This window comes from Argiope bruennichi, chromosome 11 (assembly GCF_947563725.1).
Source record: "Argiope bruennichi chromosome 11, qqArgBrue1.1, whole genome shotgun sequence".
Classification (NCBI taxonomy): domain Eukaryota; kingdom Metazoa; phylum Arthropoda; class Arachnida; order Araneae; family Araneidae; genus Argiope; species Argiope bruennichi.
The window spans coordinates 44448124-44468784 of NC_079161.1; the positions used below are offsets into that span (position 1 = coordinate 44448124).

At 27.9% G+C, this 20661-nt stretch overlaps 1 protein-coding gene across 1 annotated transcript in view; it reads right to left on the minus strand.

Moving 5' to 3' along the window:
* The window catches only part of LOC129956545 (cell adhesion molecule DSCAM-like), a 163659-nt gene extending 146755 nt beyond the window's left edge, over nt 1–16904 (minus strand). The window contains exons 1-2 of the mRNA XM_056068471.1: nt 16784–16904; nt 999–1116 (exon numbers count right to left, since the gene is read on the minus strand). Coding sequence (XP_055924446.1) covers nt 999–1116; nt 16784–16904 — 239 coding nt within the window. The remainder of the gene's footprint in view (nt 1–998; nt 1117–16783) is intronic.
* Nucleotides 16905–20661: the final 3757 nt, after the last annotated feature.

The following is a 20661-nucleotide window of genomic DNA, read 5'->3' on the forward strand; positions in this document are numbered from 1 at the left end:
GCATGTGTAAAATAGTTTTATATTGAACTAGTGAATGGATGCCTTCTTCAACTTTATCGTATAGTGTATAATGTATTATGAATTTAATTTTATAGTGTGGTGAAGACGACTTATTTTATATTAGGAACTCTTCTCCTCGATCGATTAATTCCGAAATCTGACACAAATCTACAAGCGTGCTGTCAAGATCACGAAATTTTATTTATTTTGGTAGTTCCACTTTTACTTTATTGAATTATTTACATACACATAGTGGACAAGCTGATAGATAGTTTATTCTCACTACGATCATGAGCAATCTGATAGCAAAATAAGACACACATTTACAGTTTTGTTGTCAAAATAGAACAATTTAAAATTTAGTCGTTTCTGATTTACTACAAACATATACTCTAGTAAGCAGAATTACAATGAATCCATAAATACGAATTTCGAAACAGATTTGAAATTTGGCTATGATTGCATTCCAAATTTACTCAATCTAGCTAGTTATTATTTGCCAACGGATTCTAAAACCCTCCTAGATTTTCCGTATGCGTTAGGATAGGTTTAATTCGACAAAATAGGGGTGAGAGGAAATATGAAAGGAGGAGATGTATACATTTAACAATAAAGTAAATTCCGGAAATGCGCACATTCTTCTATGTTTCACTCCTTGGCCAGATAGAATCGTCGAAAGGTGGTCGTCTCAGAATACTGAAACGAACAGTATACTTTTATATTCTCATGTTTATATGTTCACAGATGGGCATAATAATTTGTTTGAGCGATTGCATTAAAAATTTCATACAAATATAAAATATTGGTGTTAAAATCGCATATTAATTAATTCTCTATGTGAATCACCGATTTCACCGACGTAATTCTAAATCTGACATTTTTGGAACTGAGTTTTGTTTAACATTTAAAACAACTAAAACTTAAAGACGAGTAGTTTGAATCCTTCAAGAATCCTTCTTTTCTTACACTTCTTACTGGAGAGTAGCAAAGCAGCATACCTATAAGTGGGAGGTGGATTTCCTTGAGCTACACATGGTAGTTGAGCAAATGACCCCTCTTCTGCCCGAACTTGTGGTTGGCTGAATGTTACCCTTGGGAGAGTTGAGGCATGTGGCTCTGTGGGAAATAAAACACATAATCAAATTCAAAGACAGGGATAACTAAGATGACAGTACCTGGAAATAAGAAATAGATATCATTACGTTAAATGCAATAATCTTGAATTTCTTTTTTAAGAAATTACAGTTGCAGAGAGAACGTTTATGAGTTTAAAACTACAGAACTCTCTCTGTAATTGTAAATTCATATTGCATTATCAACATTATCTGCTTGTAGCTTTAAATGTATTTTTAGTAAGTTGCCATAATCTAATATATTTCATTTTTCATTCACTTTCGTGATTATATTGAAAATAAAAAAATAATAATTGAATAAATAAAATAAAATGAAATAAATGAACATATAAGTTCTAACTTAATTGTTTTTTCTCAAGCACTCCAACATAAATGAATTAAAAGAACTATAACTTCTGAAACTATAGAAAATATATTCTTTAAATAATGTTAAAAAAATCAACCTACTGTAGAAAAATGGATAAACTGAATCAAATAGAATAGCTGCATAATTTGCCCACACTGAAAATAAGTGGGACTTTTTTTTAATGTTTAGATTTTGCTTGAGCTTTATTTGTAAAATTCAGACCACAGAAACGATACACTAACACACGAAAATTGTGTACAAACAATGAATATTACTCCATTCCAAAAATCTTTCGTAAGTTGTCAGGTTTCACCCTCTTGTTTTCTATTGGAATATATTATATATTTAATGTATTGAAAAACGATTTGATGTTACGGCATAATTGAAAGAAATGCACAGATAAATTTTAGATAACATTTGCCTTGTGATTATAGACAACTTGAATAAAATTCTTGAATTCTTGACGACGACAGCACCAACAGGTTTTTGTCATCGTCCTTAATTATCAGCAATGAATAAATGCATTCAAAATTTATTGCTACTGAATTTATTTGAATTAAAAGAATTAAAAAAAGATCAAAACCATGTTAATTCTGTTCTTTTGATGTCGAGATAAGAGCAGATTTATCAGTAAAAACAATTTGGAATTATTTTTTCCCTGATTTTTTACTATCGTGAAGGAGGAGATTAACTGTAACATATAAAGTGGATGTAAGATTGGACATGCAGCATAGTTATTGTCACTTCAGTTCCTGAAATAGGTGATTACCTTGAACATAAAACCGGATGATAAAATTTTTATCGAGGAAATGACCCTGTTTGTGAAAATAGTCTCTGATCGTTGAGAATCGAGTAAAGGCGGAAGAAGAATCTGCGGTTAATAATATGATGTCGTTATTTAGTGCAGTTTTCTTTGGTTTGGCAAATCATTGATATTCATTTCTTGTGAAATAACAAAGTTAATTTCGTAAGTAAATTGTGTCTTTTTAGTTTAACATGCGTTAATTCTATTTTTATCAGTTTTTTTTTATTAAGCTTTAATACATTGATAGTTAATATACAAATTTTCAATTTAGTAAGTTCATTTTTATTGCAGAATTATGAGTGGTGAGCGAGGCAAAGGAAAAGGAAGTTTTTAAAGCAATCACAAAATTGTTGAATTTGGAAACTGAAATTATGCAAATTTTATTTGAGAAAAGAAAGTGAAAAATAGATTGAATTCCGCTAACCCAAATTTCAGGTCATCATGTGAGAACATTATTTTAAGTGACGTGTAACAATCCGAACATAAGAAACATCATGTTCTCACATGACTCATATTTCGCAATCACCAACATTTAGAAAATCGATGGCTTTTGACCATCTCAAAATAAATCGAGTTCTAAAAATATTTTTCTCGAGGCAGAATTTTTTCCCCTTGAAAAACCAGTTTAAACCGGTTTGAAGTAATCACGTGACCATCAGATTACGCATGCGTTCATATTCAGAAAATGATGTTGTTGTTTATTTTCCATCTCAAAATCGTTCAAGCTCCAAAACTTCTTTTGCCAGCTAGAAAAATTAAAAATTATATATATATATATATATATATATATATATATATATATATATATATATATATATATATATATATATATATATATATATATATATATATATCGCTTGCGCTGATTCTCGTTTACTTGTTTGTGCTTCTTCGGCCGGTAACTTCTTACGATTGTGGTGAAAGCCTATAAGCCAGTTAATAGCTGCGCGGCACCGGCAATTGATTTTGTATTGTGGTCATGCTACTCGGCTGCGAACCACAAAGTCGCAGGTTCACTCTTCGCTCATCACAATTCGCTACATTGGTGACCCGGACGTGATTTGCACACTCAACTGTCCAAGAGAATTGGGTAAATGACGTTCATTCTCTCCAAGTTGTAACTTTGAAGATTGTCGTAAATGTGACAATTTTCTTAATCATTTTCTGTTAACCCTAAAACGGAAAATTAAAAAGCGATAAATAGCCAATTTTCTGCCCGCGCATTCTGAGGCTTCAAAAGCCCTAAACCAAAACGATATAAGGTTTTCACACGATAAAAAATCAGATAGCATTTTCATACTCATTCATATGAGTATGAAAATATTATTTTATTTTACAGGTAGCATTTATATCAGTCTTTTTTATTAGTCACAAAATATCTGTTAGAGAAGGCACATGATCAAATAATAGTATTAGAATTCCTCGAAAAAAGTGAAAAAATAGATTAAAAAAAATAAATAAACACCTTTAAATTTGAATGAAACCGATTTTTAATAAATTACAATTGATTATCAATAAAAACTATATACATACTATATTGAATTGAATCTAAACGATTTTATTCTTATAAATAGGACATTTGTAATCCGAACACATAATATTACGTACTTCCTTGAAGATGAATCTACTTAGATGTAGTTTCTAACTGACTTAAGCCAGTTATTTTCCAACAACATGATCTCGCTTATGACGCACAAGGTACATAAAAGTGCTGATACAGCTTACACGGCAAGCCGTAACATGATATATGGAATTACTTCGTTCGATCGGATTAATAGAACTCCAGGCTATTCTGTAAATAAGAGCATCCTTGTAGCGATGAAAAAAAGCACATAAATACAAGTCAGATGAAGCCGAAAGAATAGATTTGCTTCTGTACTAAAACTGTAAGAAAAATTACGAGACAAAAAAAGTGCGCCTAAGTATAAGGAAAGGGAAGCGTTTTATTATCAAGCAAATCTTCCAAGTATAAAAGCTTGCAAAACTGTCTTGTAAAGCAAAACAATGCTATCTTGTTATTGCTCAAAGGCAAGTTTACAGCTATGCACAGGGGATTCTAGGCTTAACTAAGCCTAATATGTGTTATCAAGATTCCATCAGAGTTGGGTATTATTTTTTCTTCTTTTCTTTGTATTTATAAGGACAGAGCAAATGATAAATCCTGACAAACATTGCAGCCAAAGATTTTATTTATTTGTTGACGTAATATGAGAATGTTCTCACACTTCATACTTTTATCCAGGTGTTGATCAAAGATCCAAACAATTATTAGTAGTATATTTTGATATAAAATTAACGGCAAATGTTTTGTTTTCAGATGCAGATATTATTCTATCGGCGGTTCCTATTTTTATGTTAGTTTATACAGTTAAAACAATATACAATTTTTTTTCAATTTATTGTTCATAAATTATAATTTGAAATCTACATTAAAATAAATCAAAAAATACAATTTAAAATTTTTCATTCACTGATCTTGCTTTCTTTGCGAATAAAAATTTTTGTCCGAGATTCGATATTTCATAAAACTTTCATTAGATTGTGGAAATAAAGAATCTAAATTAATATATATATATATATATATATATATATATATATATATATATATATATATATATATATATATATATATATATATATATATATATATATATATATATATATATATATATATATATATATATATATATATATATATATATATATATATATATATATAACCAATCTTAAGTAAGAAAAAGTTTGAAAACGAAACTAAAATGAAAACGAAACAAAAACAGTTTCGAAATCGCAACTAAAATTTATAACCTATTTAAACTAAAACCAAAAAAAGAACTTCATAGTATTTAGAGAGCGCAATTGTAGCTACTTCTAAAACACAGATGAATTGAAACAAAAGTATTAGAATCAAGTTAATAGGAAAAACAAAAAATCAAAAAAAAAAATTAAACCAAAAAAAATTATAAAAAAATAAAAAAAATATAAAAAAAGAAAGAAGAAAAGAATAAAAGAAGAAAAAAATATAAAAGAAGAATATATATAATATTTTCCTCCATTTCCAATAATCCTCAGGCAATTGCAAAACGATGTAAATAAAACCCATTACTTTAATTCGAGGAATTTTTCTATGAGAAAGGTATTAATACAATTTTCTTGACCTTTCAAAGTTTTTGCTTTAAATTTATTGCATAAAACACATTCTTTTTCTAAATATTTGGTATGGCCTCCAAACTTACATATAGATTCCCAAAATATGCCCATAAAATACGTAATATACAAAATTTCTTTAATATTTTATTTTTTTCGACACACATATTTCAAACCGAGGGAAAAGATTTTTCCGATATATACAATAGGCTATCCATATAAAAAATAAAATCAAGGCTATAATTTAGTTAGAAAGTAATTTGAGTTCAGCAGAAAAGTTATGGGTAAGATTAAATTATTATACAAATATTTGATTCAATTTCGAAGAACCTATAAATGCTTCTAAAAAACTTAGGCAAGAAGGTATTAATTGTTCTTGGAATCTTTTATTAGGATCAAAAGTAAACATATTCATTAAATTAATTCATTAAATCATATTCATAATTTTTACTTTTGATTGATTTTTTTATAGTTTATTAAAATTCTCTATTATTTTCGACTCTATTCATAATTAATTTATAACATTAAACAGAAGTTAAAATAAAAATTGCAGAAAACAATAAAAAGAACATGTCAAACAATAAAGCAAACAAAAAAATACACATCACAAAATTATTTTAACATAGTGCACAAACAACTATATTGGTCAACCATCAAACAGATTCCACAAAATCAAAATAGTTTAACATTCCATTGCACTTTGTCCTAATATCTAAAATTTTATTGGGACAGTATTACTTATAATTTCTGAAATTATTTTAAAAATCCTGAATAAATAACTACAATAATGGCAACAATATGTGATAGTGATAGTCGAATATACATGGAGTTCTTTGAAGAAAATTTTAAATCAAATCATATACTCAGCAATAAATTTATCAAAATACTGAAGAAATAACGAATATTGTGCAAGATTATGTCATATAATAATGAAAAATGCTTCAAAAATTGCAAGAAAATTATAGATAAATTATTAATTTCATATGCAAAAGTTAGTAACATTTAGTTATTTTTCTTTGACATGACAAAACTTTTGACCTGTATTTTAAACTTCCATTCCCATCTTGAGAAATCATGAATAATTATAGAGATAATCGATTTCTTCCACATGATTCTACTCTTTCATATCTTAATAAATAAATTTAAATGAAATATGAGTTCAAAATGCATAACATGCAAGAATTAAATTTTCATCTATCCAAGAACCAGCCAAAATGTTATTTCGGTTGGCTTTTTGTGGAAATGACTGGACTGATGCATTGAAAGTGATCATGTTCAGGATTGTGGGCGCTGCGATAGTTTAAAAAATGCTGCATAGCATAATAAGATAACCTCTGTAAGCATTATTAAAATCTTAACTAATAACATTCTGTCCAAGTAAAGAAGTCCATACTTTAAAAAGTGACATTAATGGCAAAATTATTGATCTTTGAAAATATAATTTATGCACAATATTTGTTTTAAAATAGAAATGTGGCACTTTATAAGGGTTAATTTTTTTTTTATTTCGTGTTTTTAATATGGAAACTGGATCTTTAGAAACTGAATACTGAGGTGTAAGTTACGTATCATTATTTTCTATTAATTTATTTCTTTTTAACCACTTATGAATGCAATTTGTTAAAAATAACTAATCAATAGAGCCTTATATAAATAAAAGAACTATCAACTTATTCAAGAGAGCCTTAGAAAAAGGTAGAATAGCAGTAAACGTCATTTTTAATTAATGGATATTATTTCATAAAATTGCTACTCATAGAAAAATAACATCAAATTCAGAATTTTACTTTATATTTCATAACGTATACTTATTTTAATAAAAGGAAGTGCAGTCAAGATTTAATAATGTGCAGTCAAGGCAAAATGATTGTTTTTAAAAATGAAATTACTGCTTGAAATCCATTCGTCTTCTTTTATGTAAAGAATATTTGTCTATAATTTAAGCAGATAAATTTAGTTCGCAGAAACGAAGTTTGAAGTATCGGAAGGTTGTTTACTAAAATAAAGTAGTCACATGAGAAACTACTCGGCAGCGCCACTAGTGGCGAAACTAATAAATAAGAGGTTTAGCAGCTTCTTGCAATGTCTTTCCACTTTTATCTGCCAGGAATCTTTTTAATAGAACCAGATGACATTGCAAATCCTTTGAGCTGCATCAATTAATCTTATATGTTCTTATTTTTCTAATATGCAGGGATTATAAAAATATGTTTATTTATATAATCCCTGCAAATTAGAAACTAAATTTATATACAAAATATAGTAAATCGTCTATTCCCCGACGGCTTTCCCTTTTCACTTATACATAGAATTTTCTTACGTAAATATTAAACATTATTACAATATATTATTATATATTAATTCAAATGAATATATAATAATATTATAAGAATATTATATTTGAACTTTAAAAAATATTCTATTGTCTTAAAATGTCCAGATTTTCACCTTGTTCAATTCCATTATTTCTTATTAACTGTTAATTTGGAGAATATCTTCTATGCCTTCTTTTGTCAGTTGACAGCTGTATTTTATTCACGATCATTAAACATATTTGCTGGAAAAAAAACCATTCTTGTATATAGTACTAAAAATTATATTTTATAGTGGGTGTGTTGTGATTTTCTAAATAACTGCCCGGTTTTAAATACACTATTTTTAATTTCCACAAACACAGCTACATTACAAAATTTACAAACATTTATTATTATATACATATATAGAAAATTAGGCATATATAGAAAATTAGGTTAAAGAAAACAGTATGGTGGAGTGATTCTACCGTTTCCAACCGAAAGCATTCGGCGTTAGCGCAAGGGTTGTGCATTTGGGAAAAAATCGACCTCAGGGTGTAGGTCTGCCATCCAATTGCTTGTCTTCTGTAAAACGCCACAAGGGGACGCCTCTGTAAAATCTCAAGGGGAAAAGGGTGCTACAATTTAATTTTTTGTGTTTAAATGTGGCTCAAGAAGTGCCATTAGTTCGAAAAATTTTTGAAAACTTGAATCGGGTATAAGTAAGTCTGCTTCAGATTTGAAACTATTATGTCAAACACATTTCCTTTATTAGCTTCATTTGAATTATGAAATGTTTTTATTGCCCTAGAAAAATTGGAAATATCTTGTTTAATCATTTTTATTTTCCTTATATATTAACAAATTATTTTATGGTGTTCCATATTTAAAATGTGATTGATTCTCAGTTGCGCCATTAAGATATTTTGTATATTATTTCATTAAGATTATTGTGTATTATTTCATTTTCCACAATATTTTAATTCAGGTTTTGAAATTCATAATTCTTTCTTCATCACTTAAAAATTCAAAAATGCTTGCATTGTAAATTTGTATTAAACTCCTTTTTTAGTATATATTTGCAGTTTATAACAATGTTTGATAAAGTTTTTGCCATGCGTTTCTTAGCTGAAATTAAAAACAAGTTTTTTTTAGTCAAAAAATTTTGTATGGAAGTATTATCTCATTTAATTGTGTGATTAGATGTTGTATTGGTTGCATTGTTAAATTCAACAAGAAAAAAAAAAAGAGAAAAATTAAGCCAATTAAGTTATACAAAAATATAATAAATTTTGTCTACTTAATGTAAGGGTATCTTTTAAAGTTTTCTATCATTATTTGAAATGTTGATTCATGATAAAAATGATTAATTATTAATTATGATTCAGATGATTAATTATTTAATAGACTTTTTATTAACGATGTTATATTAAAAAATTTTATAAGAAATTTTGAGAATATTTCATTTATGCACTGCATAATACTGAAGCACAATCTCAGCAAAATTCATGCCTATAAGCCTTAATTAACAAAATATTCGGCAGATTATGCTATCAAAATAGGAATTTTTAAAGTGCAAAATGCAGTTATCAAAATTTATTATAGTCGCGGGAAATCTAAATATATAAAGTTGCCACATCAAATGTAATCAACTTTCAAACTCATAGAAACATAGGTGAAACGTTTGAAAAGAAAACCGTATTAAAATATTAATAAGCAATTAAAAATATTTTGATATCATAAAAGAAATAGTATTTGTGCTGTTGACCATCTGGTTACTTATTTTGAAAGAAATTTTAAAACAATTTTAAAAATGAACTATTAATATGGCAGATTCCAAAATAATTACCCAATAAATTTATTTGTTTTCGTACATTTTTTTCTGTTGAAAAGTTATATAATATATAAAATAAAGCTATAATTCTTACATGAGATATTTTTTAAAAAGCTTTAACAATATGAATATCTAAAAGTGTAAAACTGTATTTAATAAACTGAAATAAAAAATCCTTATTGACAAAATGGCTTTAGTATGTATTCTTGAATGTTGTAGATTTGGTGTATAATTCAATGCAAAGTCTAATTTCTATTGTAAATATCCATATATGAAACATAACGTCTTTAAATTTTTTTTCCGTACTTTAAAATTTGGTGCCAGTAGACCAAAATTTTCTGTTTTATATTTAGTTCATTTTCTTTAAACTATTAAAAATTTATTTGCAATGCTATTGAAGATTATTCATTTTTATATAGTCCAAAAACTTCTGCAAGAGGTTTCAATTTAAGCATATAGTTCGCTTCTTTAAATATATTTTATTAATATATTTTTCTTTTGAGGCATAAAATGTGAGAGTTAAGTTAACATTTTAAAATAAATTTAATCGATTTCCCATTGTGGCAGTAGAGGGATAGCCTGCTATTTAAGGTATTTCATGAACGCGAATGATTAGATAAAAGAATATTGGTTATTCCTACTTGCATCGAGAAGAGAAACTGGCATCAAAGATATTAGATTCTGTTCAACCAAACATAATAAATTAAAAAAAAAATCTTCGTCTATTTTCTGGAGAACGAAAGATTTTTATTTATATAATGAAGCGACGTGTACTAGATATATAATCGCTGAACCATACAAGAATTGCTTAACATATGTACAAAAATAATTCCCAAAAGAAATAAAAGAAATTAGAATTTTACTAGCAACAGAATTTTGTCTAGACAATGAGCATCTTCTTTAAAAAGATAAATATGTTTCATTTTTAACTGTACATTCTCTAAGGCATAACCAGAAACAATATCAACTGGCAGTAAAATATTTTCCAAACAGTTTCTTACCAGCTTAAACGTTATATCATCCAATATATGATCTGGAATTTGAAAGAAAGATGTAAATACTCGTGGCCACGGCAAAGTATAGACAGCAAAGCACTGTGAAGTCTCTCCTTACCGGGGTTAGGCGCCCCGTCAACCCAACCATCAAGAAAGATGTAAATGCTCGAGCTTATTTTAAAATATTAAAAGATACTTGGAATTTCGAGGAGGATTTGTGTTATAATGGCGTGTTAGAGCTCTGAGTTATGTAGTAAATGTTACTGGTGCGATGGATGAAGCACATAAAAACGACATATAAGAAAATCAGAAAGTAAAACACAGAGCCATACAATGCCTTAGAGAAATATAGTTCTATATATCGGGTGTTTCAAAAATCAATAAAAACTAAACGGGCAGCGATAGAAATATACTGTTTGTTGAAATATTCTTGGGACAACAGTAAATTTTCAGGCAGACAAACTTGCGAAATTAGTTAAAATTTACAACAACAGATGGCGCTGCAGGCAATTTGAAAGATATAGAAGAAAACGCAGTCTGAGTTCGCCATTCTGTAAGTCTTCTTTCTGCTTTAGGCGTGTGATGTTCACAGATTGCTTGTTGTGAAAAAATGGTTTATTCCTTAGAACAAAGGATTTTTCTGGTGTTGGAATTCCACCTCGTGTTGTTGCAACAAGACGAAGTTTTCAATGAAAGTTTAATATAACCAAAGAGTCGAAAATCGATACAATAAAGGATCTGTTTGAAACACCCGATATAAGTGAAGTGTTGCGTTTGACTGTCAAGCAGTTCATTCGAATTGTTATGCAATGTATAAGTGGAGAAACTACATAGCATCACAGTTATGGTTTTGAGTTGCTAAGTAGGCTATCCAAAACAGACCTTTGCATTGACGTCCAGGTATAAGACCGGTTATACATAAGAGGGAAAGTTTAATAGTGTACTTTTTCGTGCTTATACAAAAGGAGAGCGAAAAAAAGTTAATGTCATGTAAAATTATTTTTGGAAGTTTAAGACAACTTAATTATATTCTGAGTAATATCCAAAATAAAAACTAAAAATTTGGTAAACATATATTTTAATTTTTACAAAATTTATATAATTCGAAATAATTAAGAATAAAAAGCAAGAGAACACCAGCTGAATACACGTAATTAGACAGCTATTTCTTTAAGAATTCAAATTCATTGGAATAGAAACAACATCAACAATTATTGACCTTGAATATTTTTCAGCCCTACAAATTTCACAAGCGACAAAGTAATGTAGGGTAACCGAACGATTCCAAATTTTTTTTTCTGGAAAGAAATCATTAAAAAAAAACTGGTCAAAGTACAATACTACGAAGAAAATGAAATTTTAGAACGGTTTTTTTAACCTTGAGGCAAACATTTCTTGAACTACTTAATTAGAAGTATTCGCAAGAACAGCTATGAAAAAAATTTTAGAACGGATATTTTTTTAACCTTGAGGCAAACATTTCTTGAAATACTTAATTAGAAGTATTCGCAAGAACAACTATGAAAAAAATAAGTTCAAATTCAATAAATAAGAAAAAAAAATATTATTTCAAATTTACCTTTTACCACTTTTATTCATACATCGAATATTACAAAACTATAGAAGATCATGTCATTAAACAGCACATTGTTATGTAAATTTGTGCTTTGCTGTCTTTAAAGTTTCTATAATGTCGGAGTTAAATTTATTTTATACGCAAATCGTGTAGTTAGACGTCACATACAGACGTCAGTCAGACATAATTAAACGTATGGGTCGATTTTATCTGGGTAATACCTTACGTTTTGCAATTATCGAGTTCGCTTGTATTCTAACAGCTAGCCTTCCTCGAGAGGGAATTCCTTTAAAATTTGACAGGTAAACAGGACAGGAGACAGAAAAATTTTGTCTTTAGTCTATATGAAATTTCATGCGTTTAATTCAAAGTTGTTGTTGTTGTTTCTGATGGCACTTTCCATGGATAAGCCCGCTTGTTCCGAAGTCAGCGATTTTATGCCGAGAGAGAGCGCCTCTTGCTTTAGTAGCGCCATCTAGGGCCAAGAGTACGATTTTGCTACTCACGCATCACATTCGTTTGCACAGCCCCTTTTTACACGGGGGGGGGCATTCACACAGATAGAACAGATAAAGAACAACCATGCCCGAACCGGGACTCGAACCCAGGACGCCCAGATGACAGGGAAGATGCGCTAACCCTATACCACCTATACCGGCTTAATTTGATGCGTTTTTAGTTATCGATAAATATACAGACATAATAACAGAAACGTGATTTTCAAACGCAGGGAGATCTTAAACGTGGAAATTCAACAAAATTTCGTGTTAGAAGTTTTTTGACAATCATAATACTTTCTCTATATTCTTCAGATTTGAATATATATATATATATATATATATATATATATATATATATATCAGCAGAATCATTAGCAGTTTCAGTGATCTGAGCCAAATGAAAATCAAATTCTATTGTAAAATGTTTTTAAAAATTATACCAATACCAAATACCAATCAAAATTGATTTATATGTGTTCTTCCTATTCAAAATTTCGAAGACAGAGTGACTTTATCTGAAAAAATGAATTTCACTTGGGAATCCTGTACCTATTCATTTGGAAAAAATAGTCAACAGAAGGTTATGTTTGCTCATTGCATTTTTTTTTTCTTTTCCTTTTTCTTTATAAGTTTCCAATTCTGACGATCGATTTTTTTATGCTTTTATCTTGTTTCATTCTAATTTGTATTATAGTTCCTATATTAATTTTTAAATACGCATTTCTCAATTAAAATATTGGCATCGTTTCCACCACTTGTCACTATATCCCTTTTTTTTTAATGTAAAAAGATAAATGCACATGATGTGGAAAATCGAATTCGAACCTCAGAAAAAATAAAGAACATTTTGAAAAAAAAAAAATGCTAACTTTTGATTCTTTGGAACAATTATACTACGTGTCGATAAATGATCTTATAGTTTGATAAAATAGATTTTGAATAATTAATTTTAGACATAAAATTTTTACAATACAAATAAATGAATAGGAATCAACATTTTTTTTTATCAATTATGTTTAATAATTGAAAATTTTTGGTGAAGTAATACTAATAATTCCCACTAAAGGAATCGCAAGCGGTGCTAAGGAATAAAATGCTAATTTAATAAATAATAATAATAATAATAAGGTAAATAAGATGCTAATAATAAAAAATTCAAAATTTTTTCGATGGCTCTTCTCAAACTGTTTATTTTAGCTGATCTTGCGAATAGATATTTTGTTTTATGAATCTCCACAAAAATAAATCTATATAGCTGAGATTCGGAAAATACATGGAATTTCAATACTACGTCATTAATCTAATTGTATATTTGCGTGGATTTGATGACGAAAGTTTCTCACATTAGAGCTGTGTAGCATCCTTCATCTAAAAGCCCAGTTTTTAATCCGTAAAAAATTTCTTAAATGTCTGTCCTAATATATTCCTAATAGTAGCTGATTAGTCACAATATTCTCAAAGATGAAAAGAATGAACTAATAATATTAATCAATTACTTATTAACTATATATCACAATGAATCAACATGCGTTTGATAATTGTTTAAGTTATTATTTATGTTATCTGATGATTAAAAAAAACAGATAAAAAACATAATTCGAAATCATCCGAAAGCTTCTCGGAAAAAAAAAGCGGTATTTTTTTTTTTTCATCTTTTTATCAAATGAGATTTATCAGATATTATTTTTTTAGTCTGGGGTTTTTGAAGCCTTAAAATACATGGTTAGAAAAAGTGGCGACTTATCCCTCTTAGTATTATTAAAAAATGACAAAGGAGGTTGTCATATTTGGCGACTTATCGCCAACAAAAAGTTACAACTTGGCTCGAATGTCCGCCATGTACCCGATTCTCCTATCTGGCAGAAAAATGGCAGGGTCGTAAGAAGTTATCGCCCGAAGAAGCACAAAGAGGAAAATGGGAATGAACAGACAAACAATAAGCCAATTAAAAACAGTTTCTCAAAAAAAAAAAAAAAAAAAAAAATCGAACGATTTTGAGATGAAAAAAACCCCATTGTTTTCTAAATATTGATGTATGCGTAGTCTGATAGTCACGCGACTGTTTAAAAATGGTTTTTCAAGAAAAAAACTCTAGCTTTGAGAAAAAAAAATATGTTAGAACTCGATACTTCCTACGGAAAAACCATGCAATTCCCAGTAATAGTCATTGCAGCTTAGAGGTAGTAGTACCTCATTTCTTTTCTGATTGTTAAATTGGCTTTTAATTAGACTTTTAAATTGGTGGTCAATATGACTTTGTAATTGACGGCCAGTCAGTTTGATATAGAATGCCATTGGGCGAGGCAGGAATAATACGGATTCAATGAGATTTATTAGAATCATGAAAATTCCAGCAACAAAGTTCTTTATTTTTATTTATTAATTTCAGTAATTAAACTGTGATTAATATTATTAATAGTTTATATTATAGTTATTCAAAATCTGCATGTTATTTTGGGAAACGATTTTATTTTAATTTCAAACAGATTAATGGCCAGCATTTTTAAAAATTGGCTTGAAATATTGTAAATATTGATCTGTCGTATATTCTATTAATTGTATTTTAGTATTGCAATTTTCAGATATATCAAATGCTGCAAGGTATGCATTTTTGGGTTGCTATTTGATTAAAAATGTCTTTCGGTAAAAACAAGATTCAATTAAAAAAAACATTCTCTTTACAAAAAAAAAAAAAAAAAAAAAAAAAAAAAAAACCACAGAGCTTTCTTTTATAAAAAATCAATATGGTCATTAAAGGAATGGAGTTTATTTAGTGGAGTTTTTTAAACAGTAAGAAATAAATTTATCCAATATTATATGAGTTATTTTATTCCGTAGCTACTCAGCAGAGCTAACTTGTTATATCCAAAAGTATATAATTTCTTACTTTCCTTGTCAGTTATATTTCTTTTTTATAATTGAAACCAGATGCCAAAGAGAGCAGAGTATTCGTGTTATTTTTTTTCCTAAAATCAAATATTTATGGTTGCATATTATATTTTTATTCGGACTATTTTTGTTGGCTTTGAAAAGCGACTAATTAAGGTTCTTGGAAATATTGTCTCGAGCATGAAATAAATATGCTAACAACCACTTTCAGTTTAAAAGAAGAAAAATAATTGGATAGCAGACGATTGTCATCCGTAGCACTTCTAAACTGATTGTATGACAAATTATTCGTCTGTCATCCCAGAGTTCCATAGTACTTCTAAACTGACTAGATGACAAATGATTCTTCTGTCACCCCAGAGTTCCGTAGTGCTTCTAAGCTGATTGGATAGCAGATGATTCTTCTGTATTCCCATAATTCCTCAGTAATTATAAAAGATAATAATTTAATTTTTTATCATTGTTTTCTCGTTTTTTAAACTATTTATTATTCTGCTATTTCTACTTGACAATATTACAAGCTTATAGAGAAATTCGAAATCACATTTCAACATTCAGGGTATTTAAATTGCTATGATTTGAATATTGAATGAATGAATTATTATACATAAAAATGTATGCAATATTATGCATAAATTATTTATGTATAATTATGTATGAATTATTATACATAAATTATTAATGTATAATTAATTATGTATGCATTATTATACATACAAAATTCTTTCGAAAAATTTTAATACACATTCTTTATTTATTTAATGCACAAAATTTCTTGATGCTTAATTCTTTTTATTCAATGACTTTTCTCCAATCAAGCCTTCTAAAGTTAAGGGAATAAGTAGGAAATTTTCATCTTTACGTGCATTTACTTATTTACTTTGTTTTTCTCCCAATATGAAAATATGCTATCTAGCAAGAGATAATCGTTGAACACATAAATTTTTATTCAGCTGAAAATTGTAAATCAAGCATTTAATTCAATTACAAAATAAATTGTAATTTAGGTTCAGTAGAATGTTTCGTGTGGCGTCCTGGCATAGAGGTAGCACGTCTTCTGGGAATCCCGGGCTCAAGTCCCGGTTCGGTTATGGTTGCTCTGCTTCTGTGTTCTATCTCTGAGGTGTGTGAATGTGAATGTGCCCCCCCCCTCTCTAAAAAGAGAATGTGCAAGCGAATGTGGCGCTTAAAGTAGCTAAGTCATACTCTTGGCCCTAGTTGGTGCTACTGAAAAAACTAGAGACGCTCACTCGGCTTAAATCACTGACAGATAACTGTCTGTAGGCTTGAAAAGTGCCATAAGTCACAATAAGAACAACAACAGAATGTTTCGAGGTGACCTTTGTATCACCACCTTCTTTCACTTCTCTCTTCTCTTCTTTCATTAGAGTGAAAGTTACAGATAGATTAATCTGTGAGATTGGAACTGTTAAACAGAGACAGATAAACACTGAATGAATTTAACACTTTCGCTGCCACGACTCACACCCAATATTCGGGTCCTCTATCTAGTTAGATGACCCCTTTTTTGCTATCTCCTGACTGTAGTAGAGAAGGGGTCATCTAATAACATAGATGGTTTGGTACAATTACATATTATCTGTAACGCACTGGCGCGTCATGCGGCAGTCAATGTGTTAAGAGACACGTTTCAGGAGCTCGCAATACAAATTTAGAACTGATGTGTTTTGCCTCGTCTAATACAGTTTTTCAAAGGAAACACTTGGCTTAAATTTAGTGAAATAAGTATATTTTTTAGAACTGTAGTCTGAAATACACTTTGAGAGCTTTTGAGTCTGAAATAAGCTTAATGAGAACGTAATATAGAAGATTTTGAATACAGGAAAATTGAACAACAACTGAATCGATACAATTTAAAAGAAAATTTTCTTAATTTTATAATGTTAAAAAAAATCAATTTTATGCGATAGAATATTCGAAATTTTTTAGAGAAGAATGTAAAAAAGTAATGTTAAATTTTATCTAGTTTGAAATTTAATTAAATTTTTTTAAAAATTCTAAGGTGTTCAGTAAGATGTTTAGTTCATGTTAGCATTGATACGTTATAATTATTGCAACACTTTGTAACATTACAAACAACATTACACATCGTAACATTGTAATATACAATAAATTATAAATATCGTGGTATAAAAGTATATAGTTATACGTTTATTATGCCATTTAGATCTAAAATTTCAATTTATTTATCAATTTTTCAATTTATTTCAAATTATGAAAATTTCAATTTATTTCAAATTAAAATAAATGAATGTATTTGGAAAAAAAAGAAAATTATTGTTTTAAAATAAAATTATTGTTTTAAGTTTAAATATAAATTTTTAAAAAATGCAAAAGTAAGGAGAATGTCGCTTTATAATAAATTATGAAATAGATGAAACGAAAATATTTTGAATTTGAAATTCATTTTCCGAATCTACGAAAACAAACTCAATCACTTTTTGTAGGAAATTTCGAAAACATAATATAAAGAAATACTAGATATAGATTTCGCTTAATTTTTAATTAATTAATAAATGTACTGAAAATTACTTTAATGTAATAACACAATATAAAAGATGAAATTTCGTATTTTCACCTTCTTTAATTCCTTTTTAAAAACAAAGTTATGTAAAAGCACCAAATACAAATGTGAGAAATTAAAGCAGTTATAATCTCACCTTGATTTATTATTTATGGTATTTACAGAATAAATACAAAAATAAATTATTTTTCTCTATTTCTACTTTTATTACAACAGAAAAATCTAATATCTACATAAAATGTTGTAAAATATCGGAACCATAAAGTGTTTCCAATAAAATTGCTAATTATGGGTAGTTTCTATATAAAATATTCAATATACCCAGAAAATTGAGAGGGACCCTTTCATGCGACTGGATCGTAAGATGTTGTTTAAAAATAAATATGATAAAATTAAATAACGATTCATTTTTAATTAGCTGAATTTTGTTAAATATGTGCTCATGGGCCCATGGCAAAATATTTCAATTCATATTTTATTTTGTCGAGCTTAAAGAAGTAAAATGATATTTAGATAAATAAACAAAATTTTAGTTTTACTTTAGTTGGCGAAAGAATCTGAAAAATTATTTGCCTTTGAATTCAGCTATTTCTTTTTAAAAATATATCCATTCAAGTATTAAAATACTAGTACTAAAATAAATTGATGAAAAAACTGTGCACATTTGTGAAGCCATTAATTTCCTTTACATTTGGCCATACAAGTACAAGTATTAAAATAAATTCATGAAAGAAATTCAGCTAATTTTTAAAGCCATTGATTTCCGTCACATTTGGCCATATGTATGTTTATTAAAAAAAAAATCAATTTTATGTTTACATTTCTGATCACTGAGCAAAAATTAGATCTACTATTCATATAAATGGATTTTTTTTTTATTTTATCTATGTGGTGTTTTATGTAGAATGCAAAAGACAACTCTGTGACGTTTCCAGTCCCATGGACCTTTTTTGCGGTTGATATCAGAATGATCGAAGAAAATCAGGAAAAAGTTTTATTTGTCTTTGATCGCCTGGGAAAAGTTTACTTAGTTAGACATGGCCAAAAGAATACGTTAAGGGATGAATTAGCTCGGGAATGGAAATATAGTTTTACAAGAGAAAAAAAAGTGATATTGGCTTATCAGAATTTTGAATGAAGTTCTTAATAGAAAATATTTTAAATACACATTTTTATTAAGACATTAAATAATAGTTTCTTTTTAATTCAATAATCTTCTATATTTTAAACTTGAAACATGTTGTTTGTAAAAATTACAACCAGATGGCGCCTATACTACAAGTTAAAAGATTCATTTAATTGGTAATTAATTGATAAAATGATGTGCTCTGAAAATATTAAAATTCTATACATATAATCTGGGCTTGTATATTTTAGCTTTTTAACTTAACACAAACTCTGTGTAAAAGAAACTTTCAACAGAATTTAAGAATTTCATTATTAATCTTCTATTAAAGATTCAATACAAGGGGGAAAAAAGATATTAATTTCCAGCGGTATTATATCGCATTGTTTAGGCTAATTGTCTTTTAGCAATGAATTTATTACTGGTGAATTAAAAGTGATTCTAAAAATATCTTCTCGATAGTTCTTCAAGAGAAAGAAATTTGGTAATTTTTTCTTAAAATGTGTCGAAGAAGTACTAATTGTTGCCACTAGTTATAAGTTTTATATTTCCTGTTTGGTTTCAGTTTAGAGTTTACATTGCATTGCATCTTATTCCAACTTGGAATCTAGCAATGAGATTTCGATTTAAGTAAAATTATATCGTGTTTATTTTAAGAAAAGAAATTTTTACATTAGATATTCATTTTTTGAAGTACGGATAGTTTGATAAATTTCAGTCTACTTCATCTGCAAATACTCTGATTAATTTCTATTAACCATATGTAAATAGCCTCATGAAAATCTCTGTCTTGTGTTGTGCAAAAATAAGCTGATTCTAAAATGAAATTAGAATTCCGATTCATAAGTTATCACTAGTTATTAGGAGCTAAATTAAGCTCTAACCTGAGATGAAACCTAGTTTTCTAATATTACATTCACCTGTTATTTTTCTTGTTTATCTGGAGTTTTTGATTCAATGCCTTGTTATATTTGCTAAAACAAGTGGTGATAAAAAAATCTGTCACATTTTATATTTAATTGTATTGACTTACTCTACTTTTTAAAAAATTATCTTGATTCTACTTTAATTCTGTCTAATATTGAATTATTTTGTACACATATTTTAATGAATTTAATGATAATTTTACTTAATAATTTAAGATTGAAATAAAATTTAAACGTAATATAAAAATTATATGAACAGATTACTTGACTTTTTTGAAATTGTATTTTTTTGTTACATATATATTTTAAAAATGAAACATTCACGATTTTACATGAATATTGTATTGAAATTTTAAACAATGTCTGAAATTCCAGCAACAAATTTCGTTTCTGATAAAAATTTCACTTTTATTTTAAATTTAACATTTAAATTAAACATTTAAAATTAATTTAACATTTTAAATTAAACATTTTAAATCTTATAAGCATTCATTGCAAATCAATAAGAAACTTTTAATGGTTTATTGGAAGATAAAAATTGTATG